This window comes from Scyliorhinus canicula, chromosome 18 (assembly GCF_902713615.1).
Source record: "Scyliorhinus canicula chromosome 18, sScyCan1.1, whole genome shotgun sequence".
NCBI classification, from domain to species: domain Eukaryota; kingdom Metazoa; phylum Chordata; class Chondrichthyes; order Carcharhiniformes; family Scyliorhinidae; genus Scyliorhinus; species Scyliorhinus canicula.
In genome coordinates, this window is record NC_052163.1 from 119,463,418 (window position 1) to 119,479,235 (window position 15,818).

The following is a 15,818-nucleotide window of genomic DNA, read 5'->3' on the forward strand; positions in this document are numbered from 1 at the left end:
CTGGTACTAAACGATCTGATTTGTCTTTGGCCCCTGGTACTCCATATGCTCTTAAACTCCTGTTATGGATGATTTAGAGTTTGATGTGCTTCTTTCATTTTAATTTTGAATGTTCCGTTCAGGCCGTAGCTTTCGCCAGCGTTGAGTCCATTTCCAGGGCCACTGGGGGGGGGGGGGGGGGGGGGGGGGGGGGAGGGAGGGGGGGGGGGTTCAACACCTGGGGGAAGAAGAGACAATTTCCTAGTTTCAAGTGGCAGAATTACCAGCAACAATTGAAGGATCCTGGCCTTTTCTACCTTGAAAGAATACAACTGAGAGGGGAAATTATGAAGGAAATTTCAAATACTATAGAATAAGTAACTACGAATGCCACGTTTTCTTTCATGGGGGGTGGGCATTGTATTATTCCTTGTGTCTGAATAAAGCTCGTAGTCATACAGTTGAAGTAGATGCTTTATTTCTATGAGTTTGTTCTCTCTCCAGCGCTTATGCTATGTTACATCTGAGCTGCCTGTCTGTGTCCCGCTCACCAGCTGCTGTTCCTGTGAAGAGAGAGAGAGAGGCTACTTCCTGTTTGTCTATGTATATATACACATCTCTGGTGCTCCCTCAAGTGGTTACCTAGTTGTAGTGTATTTACCTTAACCCCTTGTGTATATACAGTGATGCATATCACTACATCCCCCCTTTTTTCTTGTTACATATTTTCTGTACTTTTTTAAAGAAAATTGTACAAAACATGTAGATAAATGATGACATGTACAAGTTGTGATAATATTGATGATTATACAAAGCCAATTAATATTTATAATAATAACCTTTTATTGTCACAAGTATGAAGTTACTGTGAAAAGCCCCTAGTCGCCACATGCCAGCGCCTGTTCGGGTACACGGGGAGAATTCAGAATTACTCAGCTGGTACGGGAATTGAACCCACGCTGCTGGCCTTGTTCTGCATCACAAACCAGCTGTCTAGCTCACTGAGCTAAACCCACCCTTATGAGTCCAATCTTAATTTTAAAAATGTATAAGTCCAAACTTTTTCGGTTGAGGTGCTTTCCTCTTCTGTTGTTGAAGTGGTGATGTTGATGTTGTGATTTATTTGTGACCGTCATCAGTGTTCTTGTGTTTAAGTAACCAAGAAGTCATCATGAGGTGTTTGAATAGTCGACTCACTTTGTTGTCTGATTTAGACTTTTTTTCTTCTATGCTTGTGGTAGCGATTCTGTATGTCATCTTTGTTGTCAGATCTGGACTTTTTCCTGTGCTTGCGGTATTTATTCTGTCTGTCATCTTTCGTGAAAGCTGGTTTGCTTGTTTGTAGTGGAGCATGTGAATTTGTGAGATTCATTGTCATGCCATAGTATATGTGTACTCTTGCCATTGGTTTGGGCTGTGCTGTTACATTGTCCTTCATGTGCAGAGTTGTACCATGTCGTACAAGTTGTTGTTTCATTGTTGTTGTTCTTGTTGTTTTTGTTGTGCTTATTGTTGCTGTTTTTGCCTTTGTTATGCTTCTTGTTGTTGTTTTTGTTCATGTTCTTGTAGTTTTTGTTGTGCTTGTAGTTTTTGTTGTTGTTCTTGTTGTGCTTCTTATTGTTTTTGTTGTTGCTGTTGTTGTTCTTGTTTCTGTTGTGCTTCTTGTGCTTTTTGTTGTTCTTGTTGCGCTCAATGACTGTTCCGTGTGGATAATTCGAGTCATTCTCAAAGTTACTTGTGTTAGTGTCCTTTGTGGTATGTGATGTTTCATTGAGCCTTTCATCTTGAGGAGTCTTGAGTTGCTTCCATTCTTATGGAGTCTTGAGTTGCTTCCATTGTGGAGTCTGTCAACAAACTCACTGTGGAGGCCTGTATCACTCTCTCTGTGGAGTCTTTCATCGCTCTCTGTGTGGAGTCTTTCATTGCTCTCTGTGTGGAGTCGTGCAGTGGTCTCGCTGTGGAGTCAATCTGTGCTGTCTTAGCGGAATCGTTCAGTACTCGCTGTGTGGCATCGTTTTCTTCTTGGGTATTGATGATCGGCCATTGCATCATGGTATTGGATTCATTTACCATGTGTAGAGTTATGTTGAGCTTTTCAACTGTGGCGCTGATGCTTGTATGATCATATCCAAACAACTCAGCCATGTCTGAGTAGTATTCTTCGATAAACAAATCATCTTCTTTTGTTTCGGATTTGTCATCGTGCTCTTCATGTTCAATGAACAAATCATCTTCTTTGGTTTTGGATTTGTCATTGTGCTCTTCACTTTGGGTGGTGCAAACTTCTTTTTCCAGAGTGCTGCGGAGGTTATTTTCAACTGTTGGTAGAAGTTCAGGCATTGTTTTGTCTTTCGAGGTGAAAAGATTGTGTTTTGTAGCTTCAAAACTCTTTTTTTCAATTTTTGGACATTTCCCCTTTAAGTGGGTGTGGTCCGGGGTCTCTGATGTCATGACGCTCATGACGTAAAGCGTAGGAATGGATTGCACATGCGCAAATCGCTTTTCCTTTACTGTGTGCTTTTTCGTAAACTGCGCATGTGTGATCCCTCTTCGAGCTGTGCACTCTTTTTGTTCAACTGCGCATGCGCAGAACGATCGGCACCAAAACTTCTTTTTTCAATTGCACATGCATGGCTTGCACATGCGCAGACCAATCTGAATCGAAAACGTCTTTTTTCAATTGCACATGCACGGCTGCCGTTTCCTGCACATGCGCAGACCCAGATTTGTGTCTTTTGTTCCCGAGGCAGTTTGTGCTCAGATGCCATTTTAACTGCTTCAGACCCGTGGAAAAGAACATTTTTGCCGTTTTGTCTTGTTAAAAACTAAGTTTTTTTTTCTTGTTATCTGCACTTGTCAATTGCGCTTTCCAACATTGACAATTAGTGTTCTACTGTTCTGATGATTGTTTGAGTTTTGCAACATTCATTCCCTGTGCAATTTGGTCTCTGAGCATTGAATGTCTTAAAGCAGCATTGTTACTAGTGTTATAGTAATCTTCAAATTTCTTAAGTATTACTTCTAATTTGGTGTTGTCTTCACCTTTCAAGTAATTAAAGCAGTTATAGATTTCTCTAGCTTCATGTCCCGCTAGGAGAAGTGCTATTTTCATTTCTTCTGAGGCCGCACTCAACTCATTAGCTACGATATACAGTTCGAACGTTTGTTTAAAGGTTTTCCATCTATGACTTAAATTACCTGTTGTTTTCAGCTGCGGTGGAGTTCCAACGAGTTGCATTGACTCAGCGAAGCCTCCCCAAGTCTGCGTTTCTTCTGTGATCGATTGTGCTTTGTCTGCATCTTGTGTAACTTTTCTAGCAAGCATTCTGAAGTCACCCCACTCCTGGTACCATGTATTATTCCTTGTGTCTGAATAAAGCTCGTAGTCTTACAGTTGAAGTAGATGCTTTATTTCTATGAGTTCGTCTCTCTCCACCGCTTAGACTATGTCACATCTGAGCTGCCTGTCTGTGTCCTGCTCACCAGCTGCCGTTCCTGTGAAAAGAGAGAGGCCATTTCCTGTGTATCTATGTATATGTGCTCCCTCTAGTGGTTATTTAGTTGTAGTGTATTTACCTTAACCACTTGCATATATACAGTGATGCATATCACTACAGGCGCCACCATTTATTGCCCTTCCTAATTGCCCTTGAGAAGGCGGCGATGAGCTGCCTTCTTGAACCGCGGTAATCCATGTGGTGTAGGCACACTCAGAGCGCTGTTAGGGAGGGAGTTCCAGGATTTTGACCCAGCGACAGTGAAGGAGTGGATATATTTCCAAGTCAGAATGGTGTGTGGCTTGGAAGGGAATTTGCTGGTGGTGGAGTTCCCAGGTATCTGCTGCCCTGGTCTTTCTTGATGGTAGAGGTTGCAAGTTTGGAAGGTGTCAGCCACTGAAGCCAACAGCGTAACTCATCCTGCCCTTGCACAGTTTAGGCAGTGCTTTCTGAACTATTGGGGAAAGCTGAAATCTTTTTTAAAATCGGAATAGGAAAACCCAGTAAAACTTGGAAACGAAAGGTACCAGTAAAACTTGTCCAACCTGGTCCTGTATACCTTAAATGGAACTTCAGTATTGCTGTTGCCAGTATTACTGATTTCTACTGGGATTTGAACAATGTTTGAATTGGTGTTTCCTCAATTTGTGCCTATTGTAGATCATCACGCATTTAAATAGCACCTTCTCACGGTGCTTCATGTAGGAGAGCATGGACATTGAGTGGGAGCAGAGCAGCTAGTTGGCAGATCAATCGGTTAAAGATGCAGAGAGAAGTTCCAGAACAGGGAGATTTAAAGAAGACGCTTCGCAGGGTAGGAGTGAGATGACGTGAAACACTTTGCCACCACAAATAGAATGATAGGGAAGGAGTATGCACAGGAGGCCAGAGTCAGAGGAGTGTAGGCCAAATACGTGAAAGTGCGCCATACAATAACGTGATTCCCAAATTGATTTCGACATCTGTGCTGCACTATCTGATTTCAGCTGGGGTACCAGTAGAGGGTACCACAATTAACCTCATGCTCCAAGTTGCAGCGAAGGAAATTGGATGGGTATCCTACTCCCGATCACTATTGTATCCCAAAACCCGAGTACAAAATGCATGGGTGTGGATGTTGGGTGAGGACCAGATTGGGTTCCAGCCAAACAATCTTTCTTACCCACTATCGAGGCTCCCTCCTGAGATACTGGTTTTAATTACTGGTGTCCATGGAATTGTGCAGCAGAACGCCAGTGTCAGCAGGGCAGGCGAGCAAAAAGACTTGGTGGGAGGAACAAATGAACCGCTGTCACTTATATCACACAGCTGGTCATCGTTGCTCAGTCAATGCCCTGTATTGGAAATTACTGGATTAAGCAGATCTTGAATTAGCATTCAGGGTGTTATTTGGCTGTGTTGAAAGGTCAATAACCTTTGTCTAATAACCCACCTTCATTAGTGCTCAGCTTCAGAGCTAATAGTCATTACTTGTCTGATCTGTTGAGGAAGAGGGTTCAAAGGTCAGCACAGTTTGCTTCGGTGACGCAACATGTTCCCTCCCCCCCACCTCGCACCTCTTCCTCCTGGAGAGAATCAATACAGCTGTAATTTATCAATCATAGAGATCGCCAGTAGGACTAGCTACATGATGCAGCATTTTGTTTACATTTCTCCAGTTTGGTTGAAGGTATAGCTTAAAACCAGTCCAGTTTCGTATTTAATTTAAAAACTGTTGTATTCTCTTGTTCTTGTACTTTAGGCCTACGCTCGAAAGTTTAGAAGAATGAGGGGAGATTAAATTGAGGTATACGAGGGGCAGCACGGTAGCACAAGTGGATAGCACTGTGGTTTCACAGCGCCTGGGTTCCAGGTTCGATTCCCCGCTGGGTCACTGTCTGTGTGGAGTCTGAACGTTCTCCCCGTGTCTGCGTGGGTTTCCTCCGGATGCTCCGGTTTCCTCCCACAGTCCAAAGACGTGCTGGTTAGGTGGATTGGCCATTTAAAAAAAAAATTGAGGTATACTGGATGATAAAAGGTATGGATCAAGTAGACGTGGAGCGGATGCTTCCTCTTGTTGGGCATTCTAGAGCAAGAGGTCATAGCCTTAGGATAAGAGGCAGCAAAGTTAAAACAGAGTTGAGGAGAAAGTACCTCTACAAAGGGTTGTGAGTCTATGGAATTTGCTACCCCAGAGTGCAGTGGATGCTGGGACAGTGAGTACATTTAATGAGGAGTTAGACAGATTTTTAATTGGTAATGGGTTCAAGGAAGGGTGGCGTGGTGGCGCAGTGGTTAGCACAGCTGCCTCACGCACTGAGGACCCGGGTTCGATCCCGGCCCTGGGTCACACTCTCCTCTTGTCTGCGTGGGTGCTACCCCTAGGGGCAGCAGGGTAGCATGGTGGTTAGCATAAATGCTTCACAGCTCCAGGGTCCCAGGTTCGATTCCCGGCTGGGTCACTGTCTGTGTGGAGTCTGCACGTCTTCCCCCTGTGTGCGTGGGTTTCCTCCGGGTGCTCCGGTTTCCTCCCACAGTCCAAAGATGTGCGGGTTAGGTGGATTGGCCATGCTAAATTGCCCGTAGTGTCCTAAAAAAAGTAAAGGTTAATGGGGGGGGTTGTTGGGTTACGGGTATAGGGTGGATACGTGGGTTTGAGTAGGGTGATCATGGCTCGGCACAACATCGAGGGCCGAAGGGCCTGTTCTGTGCTGTACTGTTCTATGTTCTATGTTCTAACCCAAAAAAGATGTGTAGGTAGATGGATTGGCCACGCTAAATTGCCTCTTAATTGGAAAAAAAATAATTGGGCACTCTAAATTTTAAAAAAAATGTAATGGGTTGAAGAGTTATGGAGAACGAGCAGGCCGGTGGATTTAAGGCCAGGATGAGATCAGCCATGATTGAGTGGCAGTAGCTGTTATTGATTGACTAACCAGCCAGGGTCACTAATGTTAGAGAGAAGAAGGTTAAGAGGTGACTTAATAGAAGCATACAAAATGATCAGAGGGTTAGATAGGGTGGACAGTGAGAACCTTCTTCCGCGGATGGAGGTGGCTAGCACGAGGGGACATAGCCTTAAATTGAGGGGTAATAGATATAGGACAGAGGTCAGAGGTAGGTTTTTTACGCAAAGAGTGGTGAGGCCGTGGAATGCCCTACCTGCAACAGTAGTGAGCTCGCCAACATTGAGGGCATTTAAAAGTTTATTGGATAAGCATATGGATGATAATGGCATAGTGTAGGTTAGATGGCCTTTAGTTTTTGACTTCCCATGTCGGTGCAACATCATGGGCCGAAGGGCCTGTACTGCGCTGTATCATTCTATGTTCTAATGCGACCCTGTAACTGGGGCGGGATTTGATTCTTCATACTCAACTTCAGATCACCCGCACCGTCAACACTCCATGGGATAGAACATAGAACATAGAACATTACAGCGCAGTACAGGCCCTTCGGCCCTCGATGTTGCGCCGACCTGTGAAACCACTCAAGCCCATCTACACTATTCCCTTATTGTCCATATGTCTATCCAATGACGATTTAAATGCCCTTAGTGTTGGCAAGTCCACTACTGTTTCAGGCAGGGCATTCCACGCCCTTACTACTCTCTGAGTAAAGATCCTACCTCTGACATCTGCCCTATATCTATTTCCTCTCAATTTAAAGCTATGTCCCCTCATGCTAGACATCACCATCCAAGGAAAAAGGCTCTCACTGTCCACCCTATCCTCTGATCATCTTGTATGCCGCAATTAAGTCACCTCTTAACCTTAGAGTTGGTCATGGCTGGATGAGTGGTGGGAAGCTTATTGGGGTTCTTAGCTCTGCAGCTTTAGCTGGTTGAATCCCAGCAATACGTCTACACACACCTGTGGGGGTCTTAATCATGGCGGCTGCTAACATGTATATGAGCTCCCTGAGTTTTGGTAAGTGTACCTTTTTCTTAAGGGGGAGTGAGAGTGTGCACTCTGCGTAGATTTCTCCTTCTCTTGGTGGTAATGGGATCCTGAACATGTCAAATGCTGTGGATGCTGGAAATCTGAAATAAAAACAAAAAATGCTGGGAAGACTCAGCGGGTCTGGCAGCATCGGTGGAGAGAGAAAGCGATTTAAGTTTTAAGTCTTAGATTTAAGACTCGCCTTCAGAGCTGAAGGGAGGCATAAATGTTAACCGCACATGCCGGATAGTGAGCTGAACAAAAGAAATTAATCTGTTTTATTACCTTAGGACTTGTCCCACCACTTTGCCACTTACTAGTAACACATAAAAAAATCACAAAGAGCTGAATGGAGTTTAATGTTTAAATTCAGGGAGTTCAAATGGTGGGGGGGGTGATTGTTCTAGCTATGTGCAAATTTCATGCTTTCCCCCCTGTTATCCTAATATAACGATATAAATCAGTGCCAGTCATTAGTTATCCTTGATATAAGTTGTTGCCAACCATCTGGCGTCCTGTGTGTATCTTGATACCAACTGTCTGGTGTCCTTCACGATTCACAATGCAAACTGTCTGATACCCTGTGAGTAATTCACTGCCAGTTCTCTGTAGCCCTCTGTAGCTGGGGTCCTGTGTGTAGCTCATTACCAGACTCTGGTGACCTGTGCATTACAGGCTAACAAACATCTAGTGCACTGCATATAAGTCAGTAGCAGCATCTGGTGCCCTGTGTGTAACACACTGCGAGCCATCTGGTGTCTTGTGTATAACTCTCTTGCCCTGTGTAACTCATTGCCAACTATCCAATGCCCTGTGCATGACTCACTGCCAACCATCTGTTGCTCTACATATAATACGCTACCAGCCATCTAGTGCTTATGCAATTGATCGCCAGCTGCCTAGTGCCCTGTGTCGTAACTCTCTGCCAGTTCTCTAATACCCGTTGTATAACTTGTTACCAGCTTGCTAATGCCCTGTGTATGATTCACTGCCAGTTTGTGATTGCCCTGTATTTAACTCAATGCCAGTTCTCTAATGCTCTGGCATTCTCTCATTTCCTGCATATAATTCACTGCTGGGCTTCTATTCTCCAAGTCCAGAGTTTAGCACCAGTCAACTATGTTTTTGCATCGCACCTGCTAGCTAGCTACTATTTTATGTAACAAACACATTTCTGGCTGTCTTTATGTGCACTGTAGGTAATAGTTTTGGAGTAGCCATGCAACGGGACCCAGAGTAGCTCAGCACTGTGGTCTGGTCAGGGATGAAGGACACTGAAATCTGCCAAAGTGACCGACAGACCTTGAAGGTGAAAAGTCAGTCAGGTTCGCGACCATAGCTTGATACAGGAACAAGAAACATAGAACATTACAACGCAGTACAGGCCCTGAACAACCCATTCAGTAAGATCTTGGCTAATTTCATTTCATAGAACTTACAGTGCAGAAGGAGGCCATTCGGCCCATCGAGTCTGCACCGGCTCCTGGAAAGAGCACCCTACCCAAGGTTAACACCTCCACCCTATCCCCATAGCCCAGTAACCCCACCCAACACTAATGGCAATTTATCATGGCCAATCCATCTAACCCGCACATCTTTGGACTGTGGGAGGAAACCGGAGCACCCGGAGGAAACCCACGCACACACGGGGAGGATGTGCAGACTCCACACAGACAGTGACCCAGCGGGGAATCGAACCTGGGACCCTGGAGCAGTGAAGCAATTGTGCTATCCACAATGCTATCGTGCTGCCCTAATCTTCTACCTCAACTCTAATGTCCCTCCAATCCCCATATCCTTTGAATTTGTTGGTGCCCAAAAATCCCTCGACCTCGTACATTCAACAACTGAAGATCCGCAACTCTTTGGTGTACAAAATTCAAAAGACTGGGAACCCTTTGAATGAATAAATTTCTCCTACTCTCAGTCCTAAATGATTTATTCTGCGTGTATGTGTCAACAGCGAGTAAGGAACTTGAGGAAATGTGGCAACCGATATGTGCGCAGCAATGGCCAACAATGAAACAAGCGACTAGATCATCCCTTTTAGGTGCTGGCTGACTGATGGATGTTAGCCACAGAGCTGTCCTGCTCGTCTTTATGTAACACCGTGGAATGTTTAATGTCCACCTGCGAGAGCAGTGACTCAGTTTGACATCTCATGCAAAAGACAGCACCCCTGGCTGTGCACAACGTGCTTGTTGAGCACTGCAGTGAAGTGTCAGTCCAGATTATGTGCTGGAGTCTCTGAGTTGGCCTACAACCTACAACCTTCTAACTCAAGAAACCAGAGCTCTACCACTGAGTCAAGGCACTTGCAGTTTTGAGACACAGTTGTTGTGAACATTGTATAATTTTTAGTTGAATTTATATTTATATACATATTTACGTGTTTGGAAAGGTAAAAATGGTTTCAGTTTAATCATAGAATTTACAGTGCAGAAGGAGGCCATTCGGCCCATCAAGTCTGCACCAGCTCCTGGAAAGAGCACCCTACCCAAGGTTAACACCTCCACCCTATCCCCATAACCCAGTAACCCCACCCAACACTAATGGCAATTTATCATGGCCAATCCACCTAACCTGCACATCTTTGGACTGTGGGAGGAAACCGGAGCACCCGGAGGAAACCCACGCAGACACGGGGAGGATGTGCAGACTCCACACAGACAGTGACCCAAGCTGGAATCGAACGTGGGACCCTGGAGCTGTGAAGCGATTGTGCTATCCACAATGCTACCGTGCTGCCCCCTTAATCTAGGTATTGTTTATGAACATTGATGCCTGGGTGTCTAGATAGACTTGTCACTAAAGTTTTCAGATCTTTTGGGTTTGTTTGTGTGTGTATATATGGATATCTATTTTAATGAGGTCTTAAAATCCCTGAAATGAAAGAAATGGGTTCAACGGGGTTTGAAGTTCTTTGATTTTGGAAAGAAAACACAAAGTAGAAAAGCTTTGCTGTTGCCTAGCAACAGTGATTCAGGAAAAAAAGACAGGCGTTGAGAGAGGGTAGGTTCAGAGTGTGTGGGTGTGTGTGTGTGTGTCGGAGAGAAAAGACTGGGTTAAGCTCTCTGAGAGGTAACACCACAAGACTATTCGGACAGCAGTTAAGTGAATGATCAGTTCTTGGACTCCGTGAAGTGCTCAGTCCAGTAGAGGTGCTGCTGGAAGACTGAGCTTCGGGAATTCATTTGTTTGCTCTGCAGTTGAAGAATCGGTGGGCGCAATTTTCTGGGTCTGCTGCTCCCGAAAAGCAGCTGGCAGCGGCACAGCGTGGCCGATAGATGCCGGGAGACCCCGTTCCTGGGATCTACCCGCCTTGCGACGCCTCATGAGACCCAACACGTTCTCGCAAGACGTTGCGATGTGAATCTCACCCATTGTGGGCGGTATCACCTTTTAGCAAATCTGCATATTACAACAGGTTAGCTAGTCCCATTTTAGATTCCCAAAGTAGCTGAGGCGTGGGGATTAATCCCCTTCATCTCGGAGATCTTGGGCGAATACTGTTCAGCACTCGTCTCCACAAATGGGGATTAGATGGAATGGCACTTGTGGAGGCCTCCCAAGGGGTCGGAGGCCCCTGGGTGCGTGACCTTTGGGCAGTGTGGTACCCTGCGGCCTTGGTCGCGCGTTTCCCGCTGAAGCCCCTCATCTAACGCGAGTGGTGTTTTATAGACCATTTGGCCCATCGAGTCTGCTTTGCCATTCAATGAGATCAAGACTGATCTGATATGATAATCCTCAATTCTACCATCTTGCTTTATCCCCATAAATCCAAAGATGTGCAGGTTAGGTGGATTGGCCATGATAAATTGCCCTTAGTGTCCAAAATTGCCCTTAGTGTTGGGTGGGGTTACTGGGTTATGGAAATAGGGTGGAGGTGTGGGATTGGGTAGGGTGCTCTTTCCAAGAGCCGGTGCAGACTCGATAGGCCGAATGGCCTCCTTCTGCACTGTAAATTCTATGAAAAAAACCCTTGATTCCCTTACTGATTACAAATCTGTCTATCTCAGCATTGAACATACCTTATGACACAGCCTCTACAGTCACTGCGGTAAAAAATTCCACAGATTCACTACCCTCTGAGGAAATAAATTATTCCTTATCTCTGTTTTAAATGGGTGACCCCTTACTCTGAGTGTATGACCTCTGGTCCTAGACTCTCCCACAAGGAGAAACACCTCTCAGCATCTACCCTGTCAAGCCCTCTTGGAATAATAAGGTCTCAATAAGGTCACCTCTCATTCTTCTAAACTTCAATGAGTACAGGCCAACCTACTCAACCACTCCTCATAAAAAATCCTCCATCTCTGGGATCAACCTAGTGAACCTTACAGTTCCAAAATGCATGGAATTATGAAATTCTAGGGTGGAAAGGTCTGTGGAGTATTTTTTGTTTCCTCAAATGAATAAAATGAACATACTTCGGGAACTCTGTTCCATGACCCTTGCAGTTGAGACGCGGAAGGATGGGAATGATTGTTCCCATACTGTTTGTCGCTATATTTCTGAAGTACAAATTGGGGAGGAGATGTTGGATAAATCAAAGTACGCCAAGCGATGGACGAGAGTTAATGGTAGCATCATGAAGCTTGTTTCAATGCCTGAGGGTGCCCGGGACAAAACTCTTGAGTTTTTGTTTCCCTGAAATGAGGTTGCTTTTGCCATTCCGAAGATGGATGGATGGGTTGGTTTATGGTCATGTGTACCGAGGTACAGTGAAAAGTATTTTTCTGCGAGCAGCTCAACAGAGTACATGAAAGAAAGGAAAAGAAAAAGAAAACACATAATAGGGCAACACAAGGTACTGTTAGGTTGACTGGTTAGGTGGATTGGCCACGCTAAATTGCCCCTTAGTGTCAAAAGGTTAGGTGGGGTTACTGGGTTACAGGGATAGTGGACTGAAGCAGGCTGCTCTTTCAAGGGCTGGGTGTAGACTCGATGGGCCGAATGACCTTCTGCACTGTAAATTCTTTACTATTCTATTCTAAATGTGTGGGGAAAGACGGAGGGGCACATGAAGCTGCACCATTTAATGAAATGAAAATTGCATATTGTCACAAGTAGGCTTCAAATGAAGTTACTGTGAAAAGTCCCTAGACACCACATTCCGGCGCCTGTTCGGGGAGGCTGGTACAGGAACTGAACCGTGCTGCTGGCCTGCCTTGGTCTGCTTTAAAAGCCAGCGATTTAGCCCAGTGTGCTAAACCTGGCAATCTTCATTCACCTTCGCTTCTCATATATTTTTAAAATCATGGTTGTGTGGAATGAAATTCTAGTTTGATTCTTTTTTTAATACCATATTCTTGTTCCTCTAGGCTGTGCCTTCCTTACGTACTGTGCAAGAGAATCTGCTATCAAGGCGCAGAATGCATTACATGAGCAGAAGACATTGCCCGGGGTAAGTGAGGCGCGTTGTTGAATAGATTTATATTATCTCCCTTTGCTTTTGTTGCTCTTTGCTTGCTGTCTAAACTGGATTCTGGAACTCCTTTTTTTGTAAAGCGGCTTATAGGTTAACAGACCTTAACCAGCTCCATCACTTGTTTACAGCTGAGTGTGGCTTGAATATGTATTTTCCTGGAGGCTTCATTGTAATTAATGTAAAGAAGATGTCCCTCAGGGATAATTTTAGTCTGGGTAACTGCAGGAGATTATGATTAAAGGGCTGTTTTGAGGCCAAATGCTTTTGCTTTTTTATTGGCATTTGCAACTTTCCTGTGCAACCAATTTGAGACCAATTTAGCTTTGAATGCGCAAAAATATAAGGACTGGTTTTCTAACTTGTTCATGGTTCGATTTCAACTCTTAACTCTTAGATGGTGGATGGCTGGGTCTGGATCCCTATGGACCAATACATCCTCTCTGTAGCAAGCAAACCAATCTCAGTTTTACTTTAAATATAGACACTTTTCTGATGTAACCATTTAATATGGCGATGCTGGCTTTGGTCTGGGGTGGGAACAGTCAGAAGTCTCGACTTTAACCTGGTGTTGTGGGGTTGCTGTAACCATTTAAGACAGAGACGACAGAGGAATTTCTTCTCTGTGAGTTGTGAACTGTTGGAGTTCTCAGCCCAGGAGAGCTGTGGAGGTTGAGTCACTGAATACGCACGTGAGCAAGATGGACAGCCTCTTTGAACTATAGGGGAACCTAGGGTCGGGGGAACAAGCAGGAAAATGGAGTTGAGGCCCAGAGCAGGTTGGCCATGATCCTATTAAATGACCATCAAGTGGCCAAATGGCCTACTCTTGCTCCTACTTCTTTATGTTCTTATTTAGTCATTGTAATCCCAAAATAATTCATTGTGCACAGTGACCCGCGATGTTTGGACAACGTGATAAGGCTACAAGTGTTTTTTGTATTGAGCAAAGAAATTTGAGAAGCCAAATTGAACAATTGATCTCACAACCTGGAATGATACTCCAACGAGTGCTGGGTTGAGTGAGTTCTGCACTGTCAGTATTCCATCCTATGGTTAAGACATGAAACCAAGGAACCATCTGCCTGTTCTGGTTATTTTAGAAAGTGCATGTACAGGCAGTTCACCTGGTGTCCTGGTCAACATTTTGACATGGCCAAAATATACAGATGAATGTGTCTCAGTGCTGTGCGCGGTATCTTGCTATGCTTAAAAGGGCCGGCAAGTACAATATAGCAGTCGGGCCATGTTTTGAAGTAGATTTTTGTTTGTGAAGTTCTTTGTGATGATTCTGAATGACGTGCAAACTGTACTGTGTAAGTGCAAATACTTTCCTTTTGTGTTCCATTCAACTGCTCCGTATCCCTTTTCCGAACAGATTTTACCAGTGCAGAAGGAGGCCAGTCGGCCCATCGGGTCCGCACCGGCCCTTGGAAAGAGCACCCTACTTAGGCCCGCACCTCCACCCTATCCCTGTAACCCAGTAACCCCACCTCACCTTTTAGACACGAAGGGCTAATTTATCATGGCCAATCCACCTAACCTGCACATCTCTGGGCTGTGTGAGGAAACCGGAGCACCCGGAGGAAACCCACACAGACACGGGGAGAAAGTGCAGACTCCACACAGACAGTCACCCGAGACCGGAATTGATCCCGGGACCCTAGAGTTGTGTGGCAGCAGTGCTAACCACTACGCCACTGGGCTGCCCAGTGCAAACTGGGGCTGGAAAAGCCAGTTGATTGGTTTCTGCTGCTGAGGAGCGAAGCACTGGAATTCCTCTCCTCATCCTCTCCACCACCTTCTGCTCCATTAGCTTTCTCCTTAAAACCTCCCTCTTTGACGAAACCTTTGGTCACCAGTCCCGATGTGGCTCAGTGTCAGATTTTGTCTGATAACACTTTATGTGAAGAGGCTTGGGACGTTTTGCAATGTTAAATGAAAGTGTTCCTTTTTAATTCTTTCGTGGGATCGCTGGTAAGACCAGAATTTGTCACCCATGCCTCATTGCCCTTGAACTGAGTGACTTAACAGTCAACATGTAGGTCAGACCTGGTAAGGACGGCAGATTTCCTTCCCTAAAGGACATTAGTGAACCAGATGGGTTTTTACAACAATTGACAATTGCTCCACCAGCTGCCGTGATGGGATTTGAACCTTGTCCCCAGGACATTAGCCTGGGCCCCTGGATTACCAGTCCACTGACATCAACACTACACCACCATCTTCCGCCCATCCATCCCTCTCCATTTGATAGGTGTTCACTTTGTGATTGGAAACCCTACCTATATGTATGGAAGGCTGTATTTCTCATAGTGCGATGATAAAGACTGTGTTTACAATCTGTCGATATACCCTAATAGTTGGATATTTTTCATTGTCATGCTTGGTGTTTCTCTTAAAAATAAACTGTAATGTTCGGGTGATCTCTCCACTGTCCCCATTGCCAGTGGTCTATCATTACCCAACCCTTCAGATAATTATGCATTTCAGCGCTACACTAAAGACTCCAGCGCAGTATTGAGAGAGCACTGAATCATCAGAGACGCCACCTTTTGGATGAGATACTAAACTGAGGTCCCGTCTTCCCTCTCAGCGCAATGTAAAAGATCTCATGATCCTGTTTTGAAGAAGAACAGAGGTGTTCTCCCCAGAGTCCTGCCAACATTTAGGCCTCAACCACTCCCTAGGCGACATTTTTAGGAGGTCGGGGGTCCCTTCCCGCTATCTGAGGAGTCGGTGGCGATTGCGTCACTTATTAAAAAAGAATTTCCAATTAAGGGGCAATTTAGCGCGGACAATCCACCTACCCTGCGCATCTTTGGGTTTTGGGGGTGAGACCCACGCAGACACAGGGAGAATGTGCAAACTCCACACACAGTGACCCGGGGCCGGGATCGAATTGGTCACGTAAAGGCCTCACCCAGGGCAAGGGCAAGCAGGCTGGACTAGGCTGCGCCTCTCCCACCTGTAAAATTGTGGCGAGGTCGGGGG

At 45.2% G+C, this 15,818-nt stretch overlaps 1 protein-coding gene across 5 annotated transcripts in view; it reads left to right on the forward strand.

The window, feature by feature from the left end:
* celf5a (cugbp, Elav-like family member 5a) overlaps window positions 1-15,818 on the forward strand; it is a 512,219-nt gene that overhangs the window by 24,857 nt on the left and 471,544 nt on the right. For all 5 annotated transcript variants that reach the window (XM_038777514.1, XM_038777515.1, XM_038777513.1 and 2 more), the window contains exon 2: window positions 12,721-12,803. In XM_038777514.1, coding sequence (XP_038633442.1) covers window positions 12,721-12,803 — 83 coding nt within the window. The remainder of the gene's footprint in view (window positions 1-12,720; window positions 12,804-15,818) is intronic.